Raw genomic sequence first — 25,960 nt, forward strand, 5'->3', positions numbered from 1 at the left:
TAATGGGGAATTACCAACCATCTCACATTTTCAACAAAGTCTAGGCTATAACAAATAAAAGCACATTCATTAACTTGAATGTGGGCAGCTTTATTAAAAATATGGAACATGTGCTACTTCTGTCCTGACCATTGGGCTCAGAGAAATTGAATTGCTATCAGAGAGCTGTGGCAGTGAAGAGTTGGGGGAAAGAGAAACACCTACATTGTTTGCACTTTAGATTGACCCCAAGTCTGCAAAATTATGTTACCCAAAATTGTGAGCAAGGGGGTAAATTGTGACCTTTAAGCACCAGATGGTTGACCAATTGTAATGCTCTGCAGATTAAACATCTGCCTTAAGCACCGCCCTCCTTTACATCTCATTTCAAGTGATACCGTATTGCCCTGTGTGTAAATGTTAGACTGGGACAGCCCTCCTGGCGAATGTTATTTGGCTCAGTGGCACCAAGTCGCATCCATTATGCAGGGTCAAAATCCATGGCCTTGACCACAACGCCTTGCCATTGTGTCTGAACTCTGTGGTCTTCCAACCTGCCCTTTTCATGGCATATTTGTTTTCTACCCCTTCTACCCGCTACTGGGAGATATGCTTGACCCATGTCTTTAAATGAGTGTTTCATGATGCAAATGCATTGCCTAAATATTCACAATGTTCCCCATTCCATGTGATGTGTATGATGTAGCTCTGTCTGTCCAATTCTGGCTTGCAAACAGGAAATGTGAATTTCACATTTTAGCCTTTCGGGATTGTCTTTTGTCAGTGACATAATCATATAATTGAGATGTAATTTATTCCTCCCTGTCTTTGATATATGTGAGATATTTCCTTCTATGGGTGTACCACTCTGAGGACTTTAGGCATGTGTTGTGCTGTATAGCCTTTCAACACTCTAAACAAAATCTCATTTGCTTTGATCAATTAAACAATAATGCTATCACTGCATCGTTAATATCTGACATTTTTTGTCTTATCCATGTCATAACCAATATTTACTGAGAGGGATAAGCTATCAATTATTACATTTAATTCATTCTGTAGTTATGAATCAACTGCAATAAAGGTATTTGCTTGAAATGTGCATGAGTCAAATGTAGACGATGACGGATTAATCGGCCAATTCTACGTATGTGGTATTCATGACCCAACAATACCCATGTGCTCTTCATGATCTAGATTTGTTTATGATCCAGTGCTATTAATTACCCAATTCACGACTCACCTCTCCATTACATTACTTGTGAGCCAATATTCTCCATGTGATAAACATATTGAAACTCTACATATGCGATATTCTGACTTAACTCTTGGCATCCGACATTCAACACTTAAGACGTTTTTATAAGTTATTTAATTACGGCGCAGCTCTATCCATACAGTATCCATGAGTCAATGCTATCCAAAGATTCTCATGATTTAACTCTGAAATTTCCCTGGCCTACCTGTTTCCATTAGATGTCAATGTTCCAGTTCTACCCCATGAGATATTCGTGACGGAACTCTGTCCATATGAAATTATTAACATGGCATCATTAAGCTGTGGCAAAAGTAAGAAAATCCGCATCAGACCCCTAGCTAGCAACGGGACAGAGAGACTGCAAACTCGAGACTGCGGTCTTATCAGAGAGTCCATCTTACCTGCCCAAAACCTGTGTCTGTCACTGCCAACACACCGCCCTTCACCTTCCTGCAGCCGGCGCATCCCCGTTCCCTTTTTAGGTCAAGGTGCTGCATATTTGTTGAGGAATGCAAACTCCACCTTGCATCTTTTCTGCTCCTCGTTTCATCATGGGTGACAGCATCACTCTGAGACCGAAGGGCTGGTGCCACACCGAAACCTGTGGCTGCTGTGGTTGGGGGAGAGGGGATTTAATTTAGGACCGTGTGAGAAGAGGTTTGGGGTTGTCAGAGACCACTGCCCCGACCATTGACAGCAGAGTAGACCGCTTGGTGAAACGAGCATGGAATGCGACCTCTGCTTGACGAATGACTGACAAACACCTTGCCCTGCCCACGACATGCAAAAGTCACATCAGGCCACTGAGAACAACACCTGACCATGTTAGAGTGAGGTTTGAGGCATCTTTCAGCCTGCTAACCAACAAACTGAGGAGAGTGAAATGAGTGACTTCAGTGTAAAATGTCAAGCTGCCCTTCCACTTAAACTTAGGTTTTTGCCTTTCATACCCCATAGCAAGTAGCTCATTGTATAGTCTGAATTTCCACAGTTCCCCGTTCCCTCATCTGCCAATTCACAGATGTGTGTTTTGTTTCTCATGGGGTTCAATGTATCTATTTTGAGACAGAGCCAAACAAAGAGAGAGAGATAGAGGTGGTATTGGGAGCTAGAGAAATGGGACCTGTCTGCAAATGGCAAGGGGCAGGGGTGCAGGGTTGCTGGTTGTTTTGCCTTGTAAGGCCTACTCCCCCTCTCCACGACTAACCGACTCCCTTTTGAAGTCTTATACCACCTTACACTACACACACAAATGCCTCTCAGATGTCCACCGCAGGCCTAGACATTAACAAATCAACGCTAACCGAGCCCCGACTTTCCTTTCCTCTTTATGGCTATCGCACTCTCCTATATCAGCCGTTAACCGGACCCAAAGCGCTGTAGTCTATCCGTTCTTGTGTTTTTCCCTATGGTTAACAAACTCCCAAGTTTCTTCCGCCAAACCCATGGAAAGCAGATTGGCACTCACAAACCGGTTAACTCCGACCTGCACCTATCAACACCACAGGTTTTGCATCTACCCCTCCCACTGTCCCACTAATGATCCCCGTGCCCCTTTTTTCATATAGAGCCACACGTAGTGAAACCTCAAGTAGCGGCAGAAGGTCACTATACAAGATCACTTGCATTAAATTACATTCCTCGAACTAGTGCTACTCATGAGATATCGATGACTCGACTCTATCAATATGATTCATAAGGGACCACCAAATGACAATAACGTTTGTCACAAAGGGTCTCCAATCCCAACTAGAAATCATCAAATAAGCTAACATTCTGCAATGCTCTTCAGTGAATGTTTCTTACTCTGGAGCAAATCAGAAAGCTTGGAATTGGGGCCTAGACCTGCAGCAGAACATGCATCATAGGCTTCCCTTTTGCTCTTTCCTCTGTGAGATTGTGCATGTCCAAAGCCTCCTGCCTTGAGAGCTCCGGCTTCCCTCCCCTTTACAATGGCCTACTCATTCATTCTCACTGGGACCTATGAAGCTCGCAGGATCACCCCTGGATGCTCACATGTAACCCCCGGCCCAATCAGGGCCTGGACGGATGGTGGCTACATGAAACACAGAGAAATCAGGAGGTGGCACAAACAGTTTGCTCAGAGCGGTCTTTCTAAATCGTAACTGTCATGCCCCTGCCACACACGAGTGCGAGCAGTGGCTGACAGCAGGCTGATCGAGACGGGCAGGAGAAAACAGGTTTAAGGTAAGTGGGGTAGGGCTGGGGAGAAGGAGTGTGTGTGTGTGTGTGTGTGTGTGTGCGTGTGTGTGTGTGTGTGTGTGTCTGAGTGTATTTGTATGTGGGGTTGGGGACTGCAAAAATGTGTGTGTGTCTGAGTGTATTTGTATGTGAGGCAGGGTTGAGGCTTGGCAGAGGTTGAAGGGGGGGGATCGGCGGTGAAACCCCCAATTTCAAAGGGGGATTGATATATTTAGAATATTAAAGGCCGCACAAAATCGTCCAAATTAAAATCGGTCTTTTGTTTGTTCGGCCTTTAATATTCGGGATTATGACATGGAACCTGTTTTTTGTGTGTTTTATACTCTCTACTGTTTCACTTACCTGTACTGTTCTTGGAACAAAGGTCACATCCTAATAGCCACCTCAGGGAGCCAGCGTCTTAGAAAAAACACTGTTAAAAACAAGTGGTTGGAGGAGTTAAGAAGGAATAAATGCCTGCACTCTGGGGGACCAAGGCTTAGAGCGGCCAGAAGTAGCCCCGAGATGAGTGTGTGGGGCAGTCCGAGAGAAGGTTTGGATGTTGATGTGGACCACCTGACCCGAGGACATTCTTAGTGGGCGAGGAGTTGCTGGTGGCTCTCTGCCCGGGCTACCTGAGTGCTGCTTATCAGGAGACTGGCAGTGGCCTGCGATGCTGGACAGCCCACCCCAGGGCCAGTAAGGGTTGACTGGAAGAGACTGTTAGTCTCAGGCCACAACAGTGGTGGGGTTTAGGTGAAGGTGCTGTAAGTCGCAGGCTGCATGCACAGTGCTGCCCGGGTGAAGAGGATGCTGCACGAGTGCAGCAGTGTGTGTACCCTGTTGCAAGCGTACTTCAGGAATCTCCTGTCGCGCTGATGTGACGCGATGGGGGAGGACCTCACTTCCTAGAAGGACGCAAGGTAACATTCCCTCATGCCCACTGTGGGGCACAGCGGTCACGGGTTGCATAAGTGATGCAGCACCCCCTGGCAACAGGGTGTCACATTCCATTAGGCATTTTGGGCAGAAACAGTAACAGTGCTCCCTCCCGCCCCCCACCCACAAATCATGGGGTGCTGCAGGTATGAAAAATACCTCCCTAGTCACGGCAGTGATAGCAGCACCCCACTGGAACATGCAGCAGCGTTTGGAAGATAACAATGGCCGGGCCATCGGCTAGGGGAAATCCAGCAATATAGAGCGTGGAAGCCTATGGGGTCAAGAAATTGAATGGCACTGTGCACTGCGGGCCAGAAAGAACAACAGGCTCTACATCAGGGAATCAAACGGCTGTATGCAGCAGCCATGTAGGGACAGCTGTGCTCATGAGTACTTCCACAGTGTTAAGTGTCAGATATTTGGGGGAATGATTGCTGGGAGGGTTGTTTAAGGGGTACTGGAAGTACATTCTAGGCAAGCCTGTTTTAGTGACTAGTATAGGAGACTGCTTGCTTTGGGTCTCACAGGTGGAGCAGTCCCCCAAAGCCTCTTAGCTACATGGGTATCACAAATGCGAGAAAAAGGGGGTCTGTTCCTATAACCCACCTGCTCATGACTTCCTTGATACCTGGGTGGGTAGGTGAATGAGGGCCTAAGAGGGCTAGGCCAAGCCAGATGTAGGGGTAGCGAAGGAAATATTTAATTACGTCAAAGGTTACTCTGTGTTCTGGTTATGTTTATAAAAGAAATACACATCCTTGTTGGGATTTAAACCCCCTTCCCCCTCCATGCAGGTAGTGTCTTGGTAGGACTGTCTTGTTATGGTCACATCCAGGAGCTCAGCTGGTAACCCATCTCCTGTCACAAGTGTCATCAGTATGTTGCAGGTTGCCTAAGGCTCTCATCCCGTGTAGCCGGGATGGGTAATAGAGGGGTCCCACCCGACCTGGTGGCGATGGCCAAGCCAGCGGGTGAGTGCTCAATAACTCCAGGGTTACACACATGTGATTTCTTAGCAACCGATGTTCGGCGGTGTGTCCTGTCTGCCAGCGCTGCATTTGCCAAACTCAATGCAAGAGCTGCTACCAGTCGCTGCCTCCTAAATTGGGTTTTATGAGTCCTTTCTAAACATGGCTGCACCAATCCCTGTGGTCAGCTTCTCAGCCGAGGCCTCTAAGTGCACAAGCTTTATTAGAATTCGTGCCCTCCCCATAGGCTCTGTTGGTGTCTGCTAGATAACGTTCACCCTCATTGGAGGCTCTCTTCTTTAGGGCGGGACCACTTGCTTTGGAATTCGTGCCCTCCCCATAGGCTCTGTTGGTGTCTGCTAGATAACGTTCACCCTCATTGGAGGCTCTCTTCTTTAAGGCGGGACCACTTGCTTTGGAGGCAGCCTATCATACAATAGAGCTTGCAGTTGTGTGATTTAACGCTTCGTTTTTGAAGAAGCACACTTGAGTAACTACAACTGGATTTTACTAGATGGTCCGCTAGGTCGCACCACTAGCCAATCAGAAAGCTCTGTGAATTATTGCTCATTGCTGAGATCTGAGATCAATGTGAATCTTGTTCAGTCTTTCATCTTTCTGTGCAGGTATATTTGGTAACAGTAACACCCATCGTTTACAGTCATCACTATGAAACAACAATAACTGTGGTACCAAGCTCTATATCAAAATAAATAAATCAATGAGACTTTCATAAGACAATTCTGTCCCCAATGTATTCAGTATTTCTCTGAAAGGCACAGGAAACCCCACTCTCTGGAAGAGGGTATTAGAAACAGAAACTAGTCTCGAAAAGAACATCCAGAGGATACAATTTGAATTTCTCGTATTAAGGATTTTATTAAACCTAATACATTTCTTGTTATGTGAGTTTAATCACAGTTTTATTTTGCACTCAAACAATTATTTATTTAACATAACAGCAAAATTGTTTAAAACACATAATTCCATAAAATTCATACTCTTGAATCATTCACACATTTGTCCTCAGCCATACACCATACATTAGCCCATTCATACACAACATCAATAAGTACAAGGTAAAAACACATGAGAGACATCACAATTCATTCACAATCCAATTATTGTACAAAAAATATTATATTTTGTAAGAAACAACAACAAACAGAATGACCACAGTGATTCTTGTGGGTGGTCAGTAGTTCGGATAGGCAAAGAATGGAAGATCTTCACAAATAGCCTTATCCACACTTTCTCTACCGGTTTTGACGTTTTAACATTTTTTGTGTTACGTATTCATCAGGAGATATTAATATATTTTCTAAAAATAAAACAAATATAAGAAACATAAATTTCCCTAAACAAATATATAGACAGTGAAAAGCGCAAATGTGTGAATATACGGTGCTCAAGTTTAAAGTAGAAAAATCTACTCCTATCCTGCTTATGACCCTGAATGTAAATATACCTCCGGGGTAAACAGAGGGCGTCATGTAAGGAGTGCTACCAACCGAAATCAGTGTCCCCAGGCAAGGCAGGACTAGATCAGGACTCGAAACCCACCAAATGTGATACATCAATTACTGCGTGCAAAGAGTGGCATCCCATGTTGGAAAGTCTGTCTAATTATGAAACAACCACAACTACTGACCTTGAAAGCACCAACAGAAGTCAATCTGTGGTGCATTACCGCTGTCATTAAGATTTTTCAGCCTTCAGATAGAGGATCCCGCTTTTGTAGACGAATGTACTTAATACTTCAATCTAAGGGGTTAAAATATGTTGGAAGAATCAGGAAAGCCCTCTGGCAAAGAGTAATGGGCCAGAACCTACGTATGAGGTCACAAGACCCAAATCTTTAAGCTAGCCGAAATGTCAAGCATATACAAAATCAGTATACTTCTTACCCCAACGGGTCGGGTCACAATAGACCTATTGGTGGTGCTGGTAGTGCCCCTAGCTGGATGTTTGTTCAAAAAGAACTGCTGCAGTTACCAGGAGAGTGGAACCTAAATGTGGCATATGAAAAAAGGTAGTGAATAGTAATGTAATTAAATAATTACATAATTATACTCTCTACCGATTTTACAAAAGAAGGACTCCTGACCTAATTTTGGAGTCATCAATTCGGGTCAAGTAATTATTTCCTACTAATGGAAGCCCTAAAAGATATATGATATTAAAAACTAAATACTAAATACACCAGTGAGCCCAGCAGTTGAATACGCAGTTGGGTTGGCTAAATAAATAGCAGCAAATCCCCGCATTCGAGCATAAATATGGGTCCAGCTTACCTGAAGCCGACAGCCAACGACGTGCTGGACGGTGGACCTGTCCCCGGATCAAGTCATGCACACAAACTTTCCCCGACCTTCAATACGGACCGGAGATTCGCATCTGAAAGGCAGCGCTAATGGAGCATTTAAATATCCGGCTTGGACTCCTCACGTGATCGTATTTTGCGTTACGCCTTATCTTTTTTGGCGTCCTTACGCGCATTCCAGAACGTGTCAAAAAGAACACGTTGGCGCTCGATATGTGCTCTTCACCCAACTTCGGTAAAAAAGGGGGAGCATGGCACTTAACGCCTGCGCGAGCTACACTGTAATCCAAAAATTGGCGGGAGAGCGCTCTGAATAGAACCGCTAAGGTATTTGGAAGAGAAAACTGGGGAGAATTAGTAATGAACCTCAGCTTACCCACAAAGCTAGATGTACTAGCTATAGGCAAAGAACCATTACCAAAGATTCAGGGAGTTTTTGCCAGACGTTTTTTAAAAAAACAGATCTTAAATGCTACAACAATCATGTATGGTGATGGCATACCGCCAGTCTGCATGATGGGAGCCCGGAATATGGGCATATTAACTGCCTGAATGCCAGGGTTCTATAGTATTAAGCCCCTCTGTCATTGTTTTTAAATTGAAAATCCATAATTGCTCTTCATAAGCTAGATTTTTCGCAAGCTGTGTCGAATTTTGACCAAATACCTTTTCTACACAAAACCATTCCATCTGGTCTGCTTTATGGCCCATTTCCACATAGTGGATGACCATCGGAGCATTTAAGTTCCGTGTTTTATCTTTGAGCGGTGTTCATTGATACAGGTGCTTACTTCCCGAGCGATTACTTTTCCTATGTACATTTTTTTACAAGGACAGATAATTGCATAAATTACATTCTTACTTTTACATGTAGTAAAAGTACGAAGATCCCAATTTTTATTTGCCATGAACAAATGAGTAGTCTTTTTAGAAAATTTGCACGCTACACAAGTGGTGCATGAAAAATGGCCAATAACTGGATTTTGATTGAAATCCCGAACATTAGGTGATTTCAAATGACTTCTGCTGGCCCGAGTAATTTGTTGTTTAAGATTCTTACTCTTTATGAATGCAAAAAGGGGTTTTTGCAGTGCAGTGCCAGATACATTTAGGATGCGCCAGTTTTTTAATATAATGCCTTTAATAGTTTCACTGTGTTGGCAAAAAGTTGATACACAAACTAGTTCCTCTTTTTTCTTGACTTGGGTTTTGGGTTGCAATAATGCCTCTCGGTTTGTAAAACAAGCTCTTTTTCTGGATTGCTTTATAAGCCTTCTTGGATATCCCCGTTCCAAAAGTCTTTTCTCTAAGATCAAAGCATGTTTAGTGAAGTTATTAATGTCTGTACAGTTACGACGAAGCCGCAAAAACATACCATACGGTAGGTTCCGCAAAAGACTAGCCGGGTGTTGGCTCTCATATTTTAGAGTAGTATTTCTTTCTGTTGCCTTTCTGTGTAATTCCGTATGGAGGAACCCCCCTTCGGAAAAGATGGACAAATCCAGAAAGGCAATTCTCGAGGTGGAATATTCGAAAGTAAAGTGAATGTCCACATCTACTTGATTTAGCCATTCTACAAAAGACAGCAATGACTGCAATGATCCTTCCCAAATCATAAATATATCGTTGATGTATCGCCGATATATCATGATTTTTTCTTTGTATGGATTGGAAACATGTAGGATTTTCTCTTCCTCGAGTAAGGCCATAAATATTATAGCCAAGTTGGGAGCAAAGGTGCAACCCATGGCCGTACCCTTGCTTTGCAGGAAGAAGTCTTCCTTAAATTTAAAGAAGCTGTTGTTGAGAACCGATTGAGCTGCTTTACATAGAAATTCTGTGGGAACAGAGTGTGGAGGTGGTCGCTTGTCCAAAATCGTCCTCAGACTTAAAATGGCCCTGTCTTGTGGTATATTGGTACATAGAGCCTCTATATCCAAGGAGACCAGTATTTGTGTAGATGGATCAAAGGGTTTTAGTTCAACAAGGTTGATTACATCCCATGAGTCCAATAAGAATGTGGGAGTTGCCATGGCCAAAGGTTTTATAAAAAAATCAATGTATTTTTTTATGGGATCCAATAGCGAACCACAACCGGAAACTATTGGCCGACCAGGAGGGTTTTCCATATTTTTATGTATTTTTGGCATAATGTAGAAAAGGGGCATTCGTTCTTCTGAAGAGTTGATATACTCAGTTTCCTTTATTGAAAGGAACCCTGCATGATTACCTTCATCAGTAAGAGCCAAAATCTTTGCCTTAACTAATTTGGAAGGATCATTAGTGATTTTGGTATAGTGGCCTGGGATGGACAAGAGTCTCAACACTTCTTGATCATATTTGGAGGCATCCCAGACCACTATACCCCCTCCCTTGTCTGCAGCTTTTATCACTATCGAGCGATCCTCAGCCAATGTCTGAATTGCTTGAAATTCCTGCAATTTCAGGTTGGGGCCCGATTGAGTCCTTGAGTAACGAATTACTTGTTCAATTTCTTTAAGGACCATTTTTTCAAAAATGATCACCTCTGGGGGAAGGTCATTAGAGTTGGGGGTGAAGGTAGAAGGTCTAGACAGCCCAGAAATATTCGGTTCTCTAGGAATCTCATTATTCAAAAAGTAGAAACGCAGTCTCAGTTTTCTTAAAAAACCTTTTATTTCATTTATTATGGACATGGCACTAGGGTTCTGAGTTGGGACGAAGGAAAGCCCGCGTTTCAAAATAGAGATTTCTGCCGATGTTAAAACCTGTGAAGAAAGATTGAAAATGGGCAAAATATGGCTAGAGATACTCTGTGGTTGATTTTGATTTACCACCTGTATGCACGGTTGCGAGTCTGAAAGTCGCGGTGCATCATACCCTGTCCTGGGGTGTTCTGCAGGGGCATATTGTGATTCATTCGGCCTCGGGGGGCATTTCTGCGGCCTCTTCGGCCGTCCCTTCCTCGAAAAGGGTTCTCACCCAGGGATTGGTTGTTGGAATCATCATTACCTGAATTACTAGAGGATGTATCTGAAAAAGTCACCCATCTTTTTTTATTATTATTCCCATTTGGTCCCCCCCCATTCCAATTAGCATTGCTCTTCCATGCAGTTTGGGGATTAAAATCATCCGCCAAGTATGGATAGACTTGTTCCTTCTTAAAGAGGGAGACATATTTCTTTAATTTTGCAGTCTTTTTTTCAATAGTTAGAGTTTTAAACTCTTGGAAGGATTTTTCTATCTGTTCCAATTTTTGTTTAGCCTCTGTAATTAAAGTGTTTGTCAGAAAGGTTTTTTCTTGTTCAGATAATGTTTCCAAAATCGTGGAGCTAACTCTTTGGGCAGTCGTGATAGTTAGGACTAATAAGTCACGGCTACACTTTGTGGCCACCTGACTGAATGCTATTTTATAGTCTTTGTCATCTAGGAAGAGACATGGAACAATTTTCACTTGCACTCCCTGGGGAATAATGCTAGATCTTAAATATTCTTTTAATATATGCCCATGCATTTCAGTGCGAAACTGTTTCTTTTTTAGCCTCAAAAGTGCCTCGCCCGTAGACCCTTGACTCTGTGTGGGAAGTTGTAGATTATCAAAAAAGGAAGGACCTTCTATGAGTTCTGAGTTCTGAAATTTGGGCTTCCGTAAAGGAAATAGTATCTATTTCTGCCATGATCTAGAGCCACCAGCCTGAGATCCACCAAAAGACACCCAAAGTGCAATAAATGAAAAGAAAGGAGACAAAATAAATTACAAATAGTGATAACAGTACCCTAAATAGGGTATAGGCATAGTCATAAAAATATAACCTGCACAGCCAAGGGCTGAATTAATATTTCTCTGAAAGGCACAGGAAACCCCACTCTCTGGAAGAGGGTATTAGCAACAGAAACTAGTCTCGAAAAGAACATCCAGAGGATACAATTTGAATTTCTCGTATTAAGGATTTTATTAAACCTAATACATTTCTTGTTATGTGAGTTTTATCACAGTTTTATTCAGAACATAACTTTATACATCAAAGATATATTTATATCTACGTCTGTGAATAAACTTTTCATGATCTAACTTTACCAGATTGTTATACATCACCGGGCCATAGCCCTGACATATTCATGAGAACTCTGTGAAAGACATAATAGGGGTCATTTTTTAAGAAATGCAAATTGCATGCAGGGAATGACCAACGTTCGCACTTACATGCTGTTGGGTCCCCTGCGTAGAAGAAATCATACTCTGGACTTGAACCTTGGGTCAGGTTAGTTTGGTAAAGATATAATAGCAGCAGGTGAACAAAGAAACAGACAGCACACAATCCCCAACGATCTCAAATCTGTGTTCTGTCCACCATACAACAACTTAAGAAGACTATAGACTCCACTCAAACTAACGATTTTATGGCTTCACTATCGACAATTGTACTCCTTCCAATTAGTGCAATAGACCTCTATGAGGAAACCAAAGATTCCTGGTCTTCCAAGGTCATGCCTGCTGTCTCTGAGAGGTACCAGCGCAGATGTGCATTCATTTTTCAATAGGGCACCTGCTTCATATCACTAGTCATTTTAAGAGGTTTCACTTGATACATAAATATCCTCCTGGCAAAGTAAGCAAGGTTACATCAATGTGTGGGGAAGCTGTAGAAAGGTAGCATGCAAGTAAAATACCCCTTCAGTGAGCCAGGTTTTGATTATCCAACTGACGACAAGCATATATGTGTCTCAAAATGGAGTCTCTTTAATTACACCACCAGTGTATTGAATATGAGGCCTAGTTCTCTTAAATCAGTAAATGTTCTCAATTTTATTTGACTTCACAATCATTACATAGAACTGCTTTTCTCCTCCACACATGCATGCAATTTTAAACATTTACAAGGCAGAGTGGAAAACTGAAGAGTAAAACCAGGCAAAATCACCTTTACTTACTGTTTTACCTTACGTCCTGTAAACACGTAATCCCCACGTGCAACTTGTGCATTGAAAGACATTTATTAATGGATTCAAATGGAATCCACCTTCTCTTTAGCAGGTGGTAAATCATATGAGGATTCCATCGGAATCCATTTGTTTTACGCTTTGCATGAAAATCTCATGCAAATGTGAAATGATATGTTCACACAAGATGGTGGAGGAAAGCACAGCGATATCAAGATCGCTCTGTGCCCCTTCTCCACCTTGTGTGAACCCTAAAATTGGTTGTAGCATGAAATGGAGGCATAAAAGCATTATGCCTTGCTTTTAAATCTATTTCATGCACCACCCATTTTAAAATAACCACCATTGACAGTTCAGATTATCTATTAGCTATTCCTTCACCAACTGTGTCTATAGGCTATGCATATTCGAACCCTATATGAAAGGAATGCAAAACATAACTCTATCAAATATAATGAAGATCTAACTCTCTCCATAAGCGTGTTAAGAAACAAACTCTGTTATTGAGATAAAAGTAGGGCTCTGCGCCCCGGCCTCTTCGGTGCTCAACACCGGGGGCTCCGCACCCCGTGGTGCTTTGCTCGCCACCCCTCACCCTCCGGCAACTGATGCGCGTTGAACTCAGCAGCTTGGTCGCTTGTAGGGATGTTCCACCAAGGGCAGACCCATATCTTCAGGGCATACAATGACCCTAATTCAAAGCGTTACTATACTGCCACTTACACAACACAGGTTCATCACACAACTTCATCGGTTAATATCAGTTGATAAACTTCAAACGCACAAACGCCTTAAGAATTGCAGATTTGGACAGTGTACCATTAAAGTTGGATGCATGTGGAACGGAATGACACCAGACTCCTATGAAACGTTACATGAAATTGTCACTTACACACAACTTTATCAGTGAATGAACTCCAGTGAATAGACTTCAAACACCTTAGGAATTGAAGTTTGGACAGTATACCATTCAGGTGGGCTAAATGTGGAATAGAATGACACAGACCCATGTCTGAAGGATATACTATGACCCCAATTTAAAGTGTTACATAAAAATGTTACACAAAATCGTCACTTATACACAACGTTGTCAGTGAATAAACTTTGAACGCCTTGGGAATTGCCGATTTGGGCAGTATACCATTAAAGTGGGCTAAATGGGGAACAGAATGACACCAGACCCATGTCTGTAGGACATGGATGACCCCAATGTAAAGCGTTACAAAATATGTTACATAAAAACATTACACAAAATCGCCACTTATGATTTTATGCTATAGGGTAGATTCACAAGCAATCTTAACACATGAGATATTCATGTTGCTATTCTACCACTATGGTATATATGGCACAACTCTTTCCATTAACTATTCTTGAGGCAATCTTTACATCCAGATCTTCTAATTAACTACATGGATCACACATTGAAATGGAGCTGTGACTTCGACGACAAAGAATGGCGATACTGCGAGCGAGGCAAGGTGAATTCGGTACATGCTTTGGTACATGAATGGTACGGCCAACACTGGGAAGCAGATCTACCCTAAGAGGAACAAGTACTCGTTTATTGCCGCAGTGCAAAGACCAGTTTGATGTACACGTGTGGCAAAACGCCTTAAAGCCATAGAAATTGAGTGGTCCGACATAGGTGTTGTGACTCTCCCCTAGTTACGTGGTCAAGTGACAGTGTTGAATTGTGATACACGGTCGAGAGTTGTGCATAGTGAAGTTAGACTTTACTGAACTAACAGTACATTGAGTTGTGTTGTTGCGAACAGTGTTTAGTCACCCTTACAATAAGAGAGATGGAAGAAGGGTACATATGGTCCCCCTGATGAAGTTCAGAAGAATTGTGTAAAACAATATTGTGTTGAACAAAACATGTTGGGTTGTTAAGATACAGTATTGTGAGTTATGAACAATACGATAGACTAACTAATATTAAGTTGGAATAAATCCCAGTGTAGCAAGAAATGGGGATGGATATTACTCGGATCATGGTAAGCTATTTATGAGGTATCCTAAATAGAGAGGAACCCATGAGCTACTAACCATTGTGTTCCTTTATGTACAACTAATGTGGTATTCATAAAGGTGTCTTGCATCATATAGTTTTGTATAGGCAGGGTGTCACAGGGTTAGCACATTACAATTTTTTTTTTAAAAAAACGATAATAATTTTCTATTTTTTCTACTATTAGTGATGTGTCTAATTCTAGGAATATTTTGTAAAGGTTTTTAGAATATGCGAAATTTTACACATTGTTTTATCCAAATGTATGAAATTGGAGTATGAGTGATAGTGTTGTGATTTATATGAAATAAAATTGTGAATATTTATTTGTGTCATGGTTATTGTGGATTGACTAAGTACTTATTTGGTCAACGTACTAATTTGTTGAGACCTGGGAAATAACAACACGGAGAAACAAGTGGACGTTTTCGATCTTTCGTTTAGTTATTGTCCATAATTTGTTCAAAAGAGCATGATCTAAAAACATCAAGAAATAGCTCAGCGTCTCCTTCTGGTTTTTGCGTCACATATTTATGACCCAGATCTATTTACAATGTAATGCTGACCAATTTCTACTGACAAGCTATTTGTGCCTTAACTCTCCCTATAGGAAATTGATGACCCAACTCTTCACTTTAGGCATTTTATTTGTATGTATAGGTTATTTTTGCAAATCTCACTTTCAGTCATATGATGGCTTAAGTGTGGCTTGGGAGAGGATTAGTCTGGGAGTTGAAACTGGTGGTCTAGTGCAGTGGATGACTGCTTAAGAAGCATGATTAGAGAGGGATTATGTTGTCATCCTGACAGAAAAATATCTTCACAACCTGATCAAGTTAGTCTTGAGTTAAAAGGTAAGGGGCAGCGAGGTTCATAAAGTGTATGCAGGGTTATTTTGCCAAAAGAAACAATTCTCCATGAGCAGAGGTACAGATATTCTGGAAGCAGACCTTTGATGTTTTTTTGCCTAGTGGTGTACTGATTTTTCTTCTGTTAAGCATGTGCTCTGCCTTTTAAGGCATTATGTAGAAAGACAAATATTTTGAAGTCAATCCTCTGTTTTATTGAAAGCCGTTGAACTGCTGTGGTTTTGTGGTTTGAGCTTTTCACCCCTGTACCAGGCGGGTGGCTGAGCTCCTACCATTCTGGTGTTTGGAGAGGGACTTATTTATTTGACTCCTAATCCATTGCTTTAGTTCATGCAGAAGTGATATACTGCTATTGTTAGGCAATATATAAGGAAGTGTTACGAATGAAAAATAAATGTGTACAGCATAGATTATAGAAGGGTTTTTTGATGATGCTGATTTCTTGGGGGAATTCTAGTTACAGCAAAGTCCTCTGCCTACATCTGGGGATATCTAGTTGTATGACAAAGGAGACCTCACCGATCTATGGAATTATGGACTCAGGGGTGGCATGGGGAGGATTCCTTTGTCATCCGCGCATAGTTCCTGCCCCAAGGAAGAGAACCATCACATAAGGCCATCCAATTACACTATTGCTTATAGAAGAGAGCTCGAACACCTTGGAAGCTGGAACAATATGGAATCAGTAATGCAATGCTCCCTCCGGTTCCAAAGAGAAGTAATTTATATATTCCTGAAGCAGAGCAATTTGTTAACACAGTCCCTTTAAGAAAACTGAACTCTGTGATTGTAGCAAACCATGTAGTGAAGAAAGTAAATTACTTTGGGGGTGGTAACAAACACCCACTCAGACATTTAGAGGCATATCAGATTTTCTTATGGCAATTGCTCAGCTAGTCCACTCTAACATCTGCGTCACAGTACAAAGCTTGTTTATGTCAGAAACAGACAACGCATTTGGTTCCATGCGGTGTAAGCCTAAATTACAAGAAAAGGATGCCACATGGAAAAGTACTTTAACACTGATCACCATGATTTCACTCTCCTGTGGAGCACAAGCACAGGGCCTGGGTCACTGGCAGACCAAAGAAACCCCCTGTTCAGCCTCCATTGGCAGCATTCCTACAACTGGTGAAAGCAAAATCCAAGATGGCGGATCACCCCAAAGTAAACACAGATCGATTTAAGTGTAGCCAATAACAGCCCCTCACTCACTCATATTCACAGGTGCAGACCATTACAGGGAAAACAAGCACCAGTGGGGTGGGTGGGGAGGGGAGAGGGGGTTACAGGCATTATTCGGCCCAGAATTCCAGTCAGGGAGACAATCAGCAATCAGACAGGGTAGGAGATGGCAGCAGGCATTTGGAGCAAGTTGGAGAACAAGGAAGGAGTTTGGAGACAGACTGGAAGATGAGAAGGTTTGAGACAAGAGTGGGAGATTTGACAGGCGAAGGTTGGTTTGAGAGGTCAGGAATAGGTTGATGGGAAACATGAGGAGGAGGTTAGTTGGAAACATCCCAAAGAGGTTGGTTTGACCAGTAGTAGAGAGTTGGTGAAGAGGTATGTCAAGACCCTAGCAGGGGAAGCTGACAAAACCCCCTTAATCTCACCCATGAAAATGATGAAGGCAAACCCATTTGACTCTGTCTTAAAGTGGAAGAGACGAGAAGCTAGCTACTTGCAGTATTTCAGTCATTGCCTTGAGGAAGAGGTAGTTCTTGGACATTCAATTTTTAATGTTGCCAAGTTGTTCTCCATTTTGATTATGATCCGTAGCATTGACAGTTATCATGATGAACAGATGGGTGTCAATGCTTTACCCGTGGTCTGAAGTGTTGTACCTTTCCAGGACCTTTGCCAGAGGGACCATGTATATTTTGATAAGGGTGGGTGAGGGGGAAAACCCTTGAGGAACAATGCAGGACAATGTGGTTGTCTGCGAGAAGAAGAGCACCAAACTGACCGGAGGAGTGAAGGTAGATATGAAGAGCCAATTGTAGGATGAACCTTCTGTCCCACAAATTTTAAAGTGCTGGTCCAGACGGACATTGTCATTGCAGTGATAGAAATGAGTGGGAACGGTCTGGAGCAGTGTTCCAATACTTTTATTTATTTCTGTTTACCATTCCTCTACTTTTCACGACCATATTGACCATTCTATATAGAGGATTTGTCCATTCATGTCTCTGTGCAAGTGTAAGGTTATAACAGGAGCCTATTGCAATGCCACGGCCGCAACACCTTTTTACATGTTGCACTATGCTTCCGCCTACCCGCTCCCTTGCCCAGACCACAGTTCCACTACTTTTTTCGGTACACTTCTACCAGTGTGTGGTTGACTGTAAAGCTGCACAGGGGCCAAGAGGATCAGCATGCAGGTAGGGTCTTGGCCCTGGAACATGCTATTTTGGTTCCTCACCATGGATGAATGCTGGACTGGAAATCACTTAATGGCTTGTTTTGTTTCAGGTGGACAGAGCTTTCGGTGGTGACAATTCTTTCTATGTTTTTCGTCATGAATGGGGTGCTCCGGTTATGCTGTGGTTGCCATATACATCCTTGTTTTTCAGAGCAGTTGTTGATGTGCATGAGTTTATGAGGGACTTTGCATGTTCGAATGGATGTATTGACGAGTTTGATGGTAAGAGAAATACTTTTGTTTACAGACTTTTATGAGTCTCGCATTGCAACATTGGTGTCCGGCACAGCCATTTCGAGACAGCTGATCACTGTAATTATGTTTTGCCTTGGCGAAAGAAACTCTTCAGGAGGTATCCTGTTGAGGGGGCTGCATCAGCGAGGCCGATGACAGGGCTACTCTTGGATAAATATTCATGATTCAATAATATTCATGAGATATTCCTAGCTCCAATTTCTTTGTTGTGCTACTCTCCCCCATTCCCAACTGGGCTCAGATATGCCGGCACTGGATGAAGGGAGATCAGCGACTAAGAGAACCAGAATAACCATAAAGGTAACTTTACCTAATTCGATGGCACAACTTTATCCATAGATAGGTCCATGAAATACTAATGACCAGGCTGTGGCCATCAGCTATGCATGATTTCCCTCTATGCATGTAAGCAGATCTCATATCCTGACTATGTGACTTTTTCATGTGTTCATATGCTGCTTATTGACACATTTTTGCCTTCACAGTGTGTGCTTGCAAGGAGAACTGCAGTGCTCAATGAAGAACTGTGAAGGTATGGACTAGAGCTTCTAACTCTTTGCACTTATGACATATGAAAATGTGTATCTATTATGCAAGTATCTGCTCATTGTTTCTCCATTTCTAATGCTGATGACCAGAGGAAAATGCAAACAGAGAATTTTATAAGACCAAAATGGAAAGCCAATAACTTATACTGAGTTGGAATTATTAAATTAACAGTTAGTATTTAGAAATAATTAATGTTTCTTTTCTGTGTTCCATTCGTCTGAGGAATTTTTAGCTCTGCATTTTCAACTAGTATTTCTTTCATATTTGTTTTGGTATTTTTTTCTGTTTTTTTTTCTTTTCCTGCTGATGGTAAAAACCACACCACAGCTTTCCTGTTTACTGGGTGGGGGTCATGGGAATGGGTATAGATGATGTTGGACGGTTAGGTAAAGGAATGCACTGGGTAGACCCCCAAAAATATAAAATATGTATGCTGATGCCGCCATGTTTGGTGCTGGCGTTAAAATAACATCCGTTTCAGAGATATCTTTTCTAATGATATTTTAACTGGTCATTTATAACGCGCTTAATACCCAGAGGTTTCTAAGCACGGACCCATGGATCGAACCTACCTGTGTTGCTCCACTTCGTCTTGCATCCAAGGCGAGCGTGTTTCCACAGAGCTATCCTCCTGAGGAAGAGGAGAGGATTGAAGAGAGGGCCTCCTTTTCTTGTCTGCTTGGTTCTTGATATCATTATTCTTTTCCTTGTTGCTTTGAGTTGATCTGCTTTGAATATGCAGCGAACGCATCGGCCATTCATCGGGGTTTGAGGCAACAGTGTTTATGCGCTAAGGTGACTCTTATTAATGTCATCAATATTCTACTTGTAATAGTACTTGCAGTCAAGGTCTATATGACTAAACTGACTAAACAAGGTCTATATGACTAAACTGCAGTCCTATGTGAATGTTCCAAAGCAAATTGGGCACTGGCTAAACCTGGGCAGATGTCTTATTCTTTCCGTTTTATCAAAACCCACCGTTTTCAGTCTATTTATTTTACATTATTAAAGGTCATAACTATACACATTTTCAGGCTGAAAGTCCAGGCTCAAAAAGCCAAATAAGCGGGTAGTGGCAAAAAATTACATACAGTACTTGTCCTCCTCTTAAGCAATGTAGTGAAAGCACTGCATCTGCCTGCGAGACATAGGAAAGCCAGATATATCTGAAAGCAAGGTCTGCTTCTCAGCCAAGTATGGACCTACCTGCTGCAGTCTGTTCTTCTGGACATAGGGTGCCTATCTCTGTTAAAGACTCGGGGCCTGATTCATGGAATTAGTTGCGCTGAAAATCAGGACTTTGCACACCAAACCGTGCACGCAAGTCATTTTTCCGATTCATGGAATCGGCTGCACTGGACTTGTTTGTACTTTGCAGGGACTTTGTGCAGGCTCTGCATATCTCTGCGAGTGGCAAGTGCCTTGCACAAGGCACCTCGCATAGCATGGGCGTGGCCTGTGTAGGGACCCAGCGTAGGGGACGGAACCTGCAAAATGAGTAAGAAGAAGGCAAAATGTGGGCATTATGAGGGATGGCCCGCAGGCAGTCCATTGCACGCACACATATTCGCACATCCAAGCATATTCATGGATCTGTCTGCACAACCTTTCATTATGGAAATGGACGCACAATGCACTCGAAAGGTCTGCCAACCAAAAACAGGCATACAGACCCTTGTGCATTGAAATCTCTGTGCAGAGGTAAGATCGGGTGTTGCATTTAGGGGTGCGTGTATGCAGTCGTGATTCTGATCATACTTGGGAATGCTCGTACGCAGTGTAGCGGGGTGCAGGACGATTTATGGGGGTTTGCATGCATGTGTACCGTAAATGAAAACTTTTACGATATCTGGTACTCATGTTGAGGTGGTGCTGGTGACAGTTACGGGGGACCCCACGCACCCTCAACGGTGTGCTGGCCTGGCTGGGGAGGTACACAGGCAGTTTTTCCTTGGTGCATTGCTTCTCACGCTTGGAGTGCACAAGTGTCTGTTTCCAGGGCTGGTATGGCTCTGCATGTGGGTGTGTCATGGGAGTTTCGGCAGCAACTTGCGCATGAGGTTACTTTGCATGAACAATTCCATGAATACGCGTGGTGTGCAGATTTTTGTATGCACGACGGGCCGCGCAGAGTCGTTCTCGGCACGCAGGCTTTGCGGAAAATATACAAACTTTTCCATGTTTCAGGCCCTCTGTGTATGGCCTGTGATTCTTAGGAGACTAGATACGTTTAATGGCTTCTGTGGAATATGTAATAAATGAGAAGGAATTAATTGCCTCTAATAAGAAACATATCTACCAGTGTGTTGATTTTTCTCTATACAAATGTATCTCTTTATTGATCGCTCGTAATTGAATTCTCTTTCCTTCTGTTTTTTCCTTCTCCGTTGATCTGCCTGAAGATCTCTTGCTCCCTGCCACTTTCTCTCTCTCTCTCACTCTCTCTCTCTCTCTCACTCTCTTACTCTCACTTTTTGTGTCTTCTTCTCTCTTTATGAAACACCTGTCTTTTGATCTTTCAACTAGAGGTGTACCGAATAGCATATTTACTATTCGGCCGAATATTGAATAGTTTGTGAAGTATTTGGCCAAAGCCAAATATGAAGCCGAATAGTTGTTTTATTTAACAAATCATGTTACAAACTTATAAAAAACACTTTAAAATAAGTGTGAAAGGACTATTTTAGATATTTTCCCATCTTTCATTTATTTCTCTTCATTTTAATCAAGATATCCTAATTTAAAGCATACAAGCTTGGCTAGAAAAGAACAGATTAACAAGAAAACAGGGATCAAATGTATGGAACGATCTTGTGGATGCAAATTCTGTGATGCACAAAGTGTGAGGCTTCACTTATGCAGATTTCCCAAGAAGCTATTTTGCCCAAGATGCTAATATGGTTTGGGAAATGTCAGTCACATCTAGCATTGCTTGATATGTATCTGACTTTCCCCCAGCCCGACCGACCTAGAAGAGGCAGCCCACCTGTTGGGATGCTTTCCATTTTCCAAAAACCCCTGTCCCCCAAATCAATTTTACTAGTAAAACATAGCTCTCTGACTATGTGATATAGTGTGTCGTCGCACCTGTCTCTCCATGCCCCCTCTCGCAGACTGGCCACCAGGGAAATTGGATAGATTTGCCAACATGAAGTTCATCCGAGATGCCTCTTAGGCAGGTGCACATCACTCTTCCTGGCATAACTGACTACCTATGACTTACTATTGTCCGCTAACTGTTTTGAATTCTTACTTTTTCCATAGACATTCCCATTAGAAAAAAGATAATACTTGCTTCTCATTCACTCCAATGCACACACACACAATGCACTTTACTCTGACATTTTATTGGGATGCTGTCAGACGAAGTGTAAATTGGGTGCAGGGAGCCGCTAATGGTAGCACTTACACGCTAGTGGGTCGCTTGCATTCAGTTGTACATGCTAACAAAATGGAATGTTAAATGAAAGAGTAATAACAGGCACAATCGCCATTACTCTCATTTTTCTCTCCTTGTGAAACTTGTAAATGCTGCCCACAAATTACAATTACAGAAAGCATTCAGAATGGATTGCTATGAATCAGCCTGCTTTTGACAGGGGCTGCATGCAGGTACATTTAAAAGAAATACATTAGCAAAATGCCAGCATGAAAATACATGCAGGTTTTAAATCATGTAGTATATGAAGGCAGAGTTGTCAAATGTGATTTCTGCTTTGTGCCACTTTTGTGCCTTCAAATTAAATAAACAAGCCCCAAAGTGTAATCTTGAGGCATAAACGTCTTACACTTTTCCATAAAGCCTCACTTTTGTACTTTCATTTTTATTTTGTAATCAGCACTATATTTCTGTCTCTCTCAGATGTTGAATTGCATTGAAATGAGAAGACCAAGTATTAGGCAAGAGCCGAATACCAAGAAACTATTCGGCCTGAGCCGAATACTTACTGGAAGCCGAAGTTCGGTACACCCCTAGTTTCAACTGAACCCTTTATTTATCACTTTCTCTCACTTCATTTATGTCTCTTTTTTAATATATAGTTCGACCTATCTATGTATAATTATATCATGCTCTACTTGTCCGAAATTCACTTTTTTAATGTCATTTTATTTTTTAACCGGCCTTTAACTATTGGTATCTGCTTTCGTTGGGGTCTAATTTTCTTAAGTGAGCGTTTCATTTTTCAATCTCTTTATCGCTATCTTACCTTAGAACTGTAGATTAAAATGTTGCCAAACAACCGTACATGGGGTCGTATTAGTTTGAATCATTAGAACATATGCCACCCATAACATAAAATACAAGTAAAACAGTTACTATTTAAAGAGATATATTAACAACCAGCATTGGATATTAATTGATTCAGGTGTGGATGGATTGGAGGAGGACTTTGAAAGAAGCACTCTCATTGGCTGCAATTCCAGTCAATGGATCTCACGCCCTGACACGTCTGTCTACCTTTCTTCCTCAGGTGCTGTCTCACTTAGCGTGTGGTCAGAATGGACGCCCTGCGGTGCCTGCCTTCCCTTGTCGGCCCTCAGCCCTAGTGTCCTCGCTTCCTTCCAGTCGGACAATGGAACTGACCTGCCCTCTGACCTTTCTCCTCTGGCTTCTGTCCAGCGCCGGTTCCGGGTTTGCTTGAACTTGCAAACAGGATTCCCCTGGACCGGGAACACGTCTCTGTGCTCTGGAGAGCTAATAGCGGAGAGGCTGTGCCCTGACTCGGACATTTGTGAAGGTACAATAACATATACACACACGCACTACAATGTGCTACCACAATTATTCTACCGCGTACCAATGCTGATGCGGTAATACTGCTGTCAGGGTTATTGGGATTATTTTATCGCAGGTGCAAGGAGCGATCCACAATCAATCGGGTGTCGCCTAGAAGCGCAAACGTATGCTTCGAAAAGACGCCTAAGACTAACAAATGTGCAGGCCAGCATTGGATGACAGTGCACCTGATAGTCAGAAATCCATTTGCAGCAAGCATCATCATGGGTGGAGGGCTGGAGTCTTTTGGCAAGCATCATCATGGGTGGAGGGCTGGAGTCTTTTGGCAAGCATCATCATGGGTGGAGGGCTGGAGTCTTTTGGCAAGCATCATCATGGGTGGAGGGCTGGAGTCTTTTGGCAAGCATCATCATGGGTGGTGGGCTGGAGTCTTTTGGCAAGCATCATCATGGGTGGAGGGCTGGAGTCTTTTGGCAAGCATCATCATGGGTGGAGGGCTGGAGTCTTTTGGCAAGCATCATCATGGGTGGAGGGCTGGAGTCTTTTGGCATTAGCAAGCTCCATCCCTCCCATGAAGAAAGCACAATTCAGGCAGAACCCACAATGCTAAATGCAAAAATTGAAAACATACAAAGAGGTTGTAGTGTATTAGAGCCATTTTTTGGGGTCAAAGTGGGCCACTTCTTTGGCCCATGTGGCCAAGTTTGATAAGTTACTTCACCTTGCAGCTAGTAGTTTTGACCAGTGCTACTGAATAAATATCCTTTAAGATGCACAATTTGCATCACATTTTATCAAAAACCTCCCCCTTGGGTACTACTTAAACAGTCTGTCACAAAAGGAATGAATTGCCATTTGCAACTGTGGGCCACTTTTTCATTGGCGCTTGAGACAAATGTATGCCCCAGTCCGTCCCTGATTAGAGTAGCAGGTGATGGCAGAAATAAGCAGCAATGTACAGAAGAGTCAGATATGACCCTTCTGTGTATTATACTGCATTTGTTCAAAACTAAGTTTTTGAATATATGATGCGCTCAAGGACAAGAGTACATCCTGCTATCCTTCCCTATAGCTTTGATTAATTAGCCATTTCACAAAAAAATTAGCATCTCAATGTGTGCATTTAGGATGCGTACTTTGCGAGGTCCCATTGTGAACTTCTATTTTGTGATCACATCATATGCAAATTGCGAAATAACAATATAGCATACGTCATGCTCATAATTATTTTGTGAATTGTGGTATGGTGCAACAGTCGCACATATTGTGATTGGCTAATTTTGAAGGGGCAATCAATGCCAATTTATTGTTTGAGTTATTATATATTTGACAGGAAGTCACCTTGCAAACCATTAGCATCCTGGGAGGCGCCATCCACCAATGAGCGTGCTCAGAACGCGGGTTGTATTCACTAAGCAAATCCCGTGTTCCGACCAGTATCGTTGCTGTCGGTCGCTTCCCTTCCATTCCCTGCTACCCCTTCACCTTAGCACCTGTGTAGCTCCATACACGGGTGCTAATAGTGTCTTCTGTGTTTTGTATTTCTTTGTTTTAATTTGGCATTTATAAAGCGCTTTTCTCCAAAGCGCTGTACAAAAAAGTTACAGTACAATAGAAATGAAGATTTATTCAATTTACAAACATTTTGAAGGAGATAATTAGGACTGGAGAAGAGAGTTATTTAGAGCAGTACAGAAGGAAGAGTAGGAAGTAGTAGAGCGAAGGGACAAAGGGAGCGAGTTCCAGTGGGGAGGGGCAAAAAGAGGAAATTAACATAATCGTGATTGGGCACATGGAGAGCAAGGGACAGATAATAGAAATTGAGATTGAGAACAAAGGGGGCGAGTTAGGGCATAGAAAGAGACCAGGGACGACAAATAACTGGGAGAAAAACCATAGATGGATTTGAAGACAATACAAAGAAAATGAAATTTGAACTCAGAGGAGAAAGAAAGGCAGCCAAGCGAAGACAGAGATTGAGAAATACAGTCACAAGGAGATAACAGGTAGAGAAGGTGAAAGAAAGCATTGAAGATGGACTTAAGAGGGGCCAAGCGAGAAAGAGGAAGACCGAAAAGAATAGTAGAATAGTGAAAAATGCAACAAAAAATAAGAGATGAGATCAGGAGCTTGGTAACGCTGAAGGTCACAAAAGAATGAGCTTTACGAATATTGAAGAGAGGGAAGCGACAAGTATGGGAAATAGTAGAAATGTGACAGGAAAACGATAAGTCTGGGTCAAGGTAGAGGCAGAGATTACGAGCAGTGTTGGAAAGAGATAAAGAAGAAGGAGGGAAGGGAAAGGAGGGGTTAGTGGTGGCAGGGAACAAGATAACTTCCGTTTTAGATGTTTGCAGGACAAGAAAGTGGTCTGACATCCAGGACTTGATTGCAAGCAGGCAGGAAGTTAAATTATCATGGATTACCAGAGTCAACAAGGAGAAGGAGAGAAAAAGTTGTGTCATCAGCATAAAAGTGGTGAAAAATCCGAAAGGATGAGATAATTGCAGTAAGAGGA

General features: G+C 42.4%; 1 protein-coding gene across 1 annotated transcript in view; it reads left to right on the forward strand.

Moving 5' to 3' along the window:
- Positions 1-25,960, forward strand: part of LOC138567897 (SCO-spondin-like) — a 1,036,222-nt gene that overhangs the window by 879,728 nt on the left and 130,534 nt on the right. Inside the window, exons 97-98 of the mRNA XM_069646396.1 lie at positions 18,638-18,684; positions 23,177-23,443. Of these exons, the coding sequence (XP_069502497.1) occupies positions 18,638-18,684; positions 23,177-23,443 (314 nt within the window). The remainder of the gene's footprint in view (positions 1-18,637; positions 18,685-23,176; positions 23,444-25,960) is intronic.

The sequence above is a fragment of the Ambystoma mexicanum genome, chromosome 2p (assembly GCF_040938575.1).
Source record: "Ambystoma mexicanum isolate Mex_15411 chromosome 2p, UKY_AmexF1_1, whole genome shotgun sequence".
Taxonomy (NCBI): Eukaryota; Metazoa; Chordata; class Amphibia; order Caudata; family Ambystomatidae; genus Ambystoma; species Ambystoma mexicanum.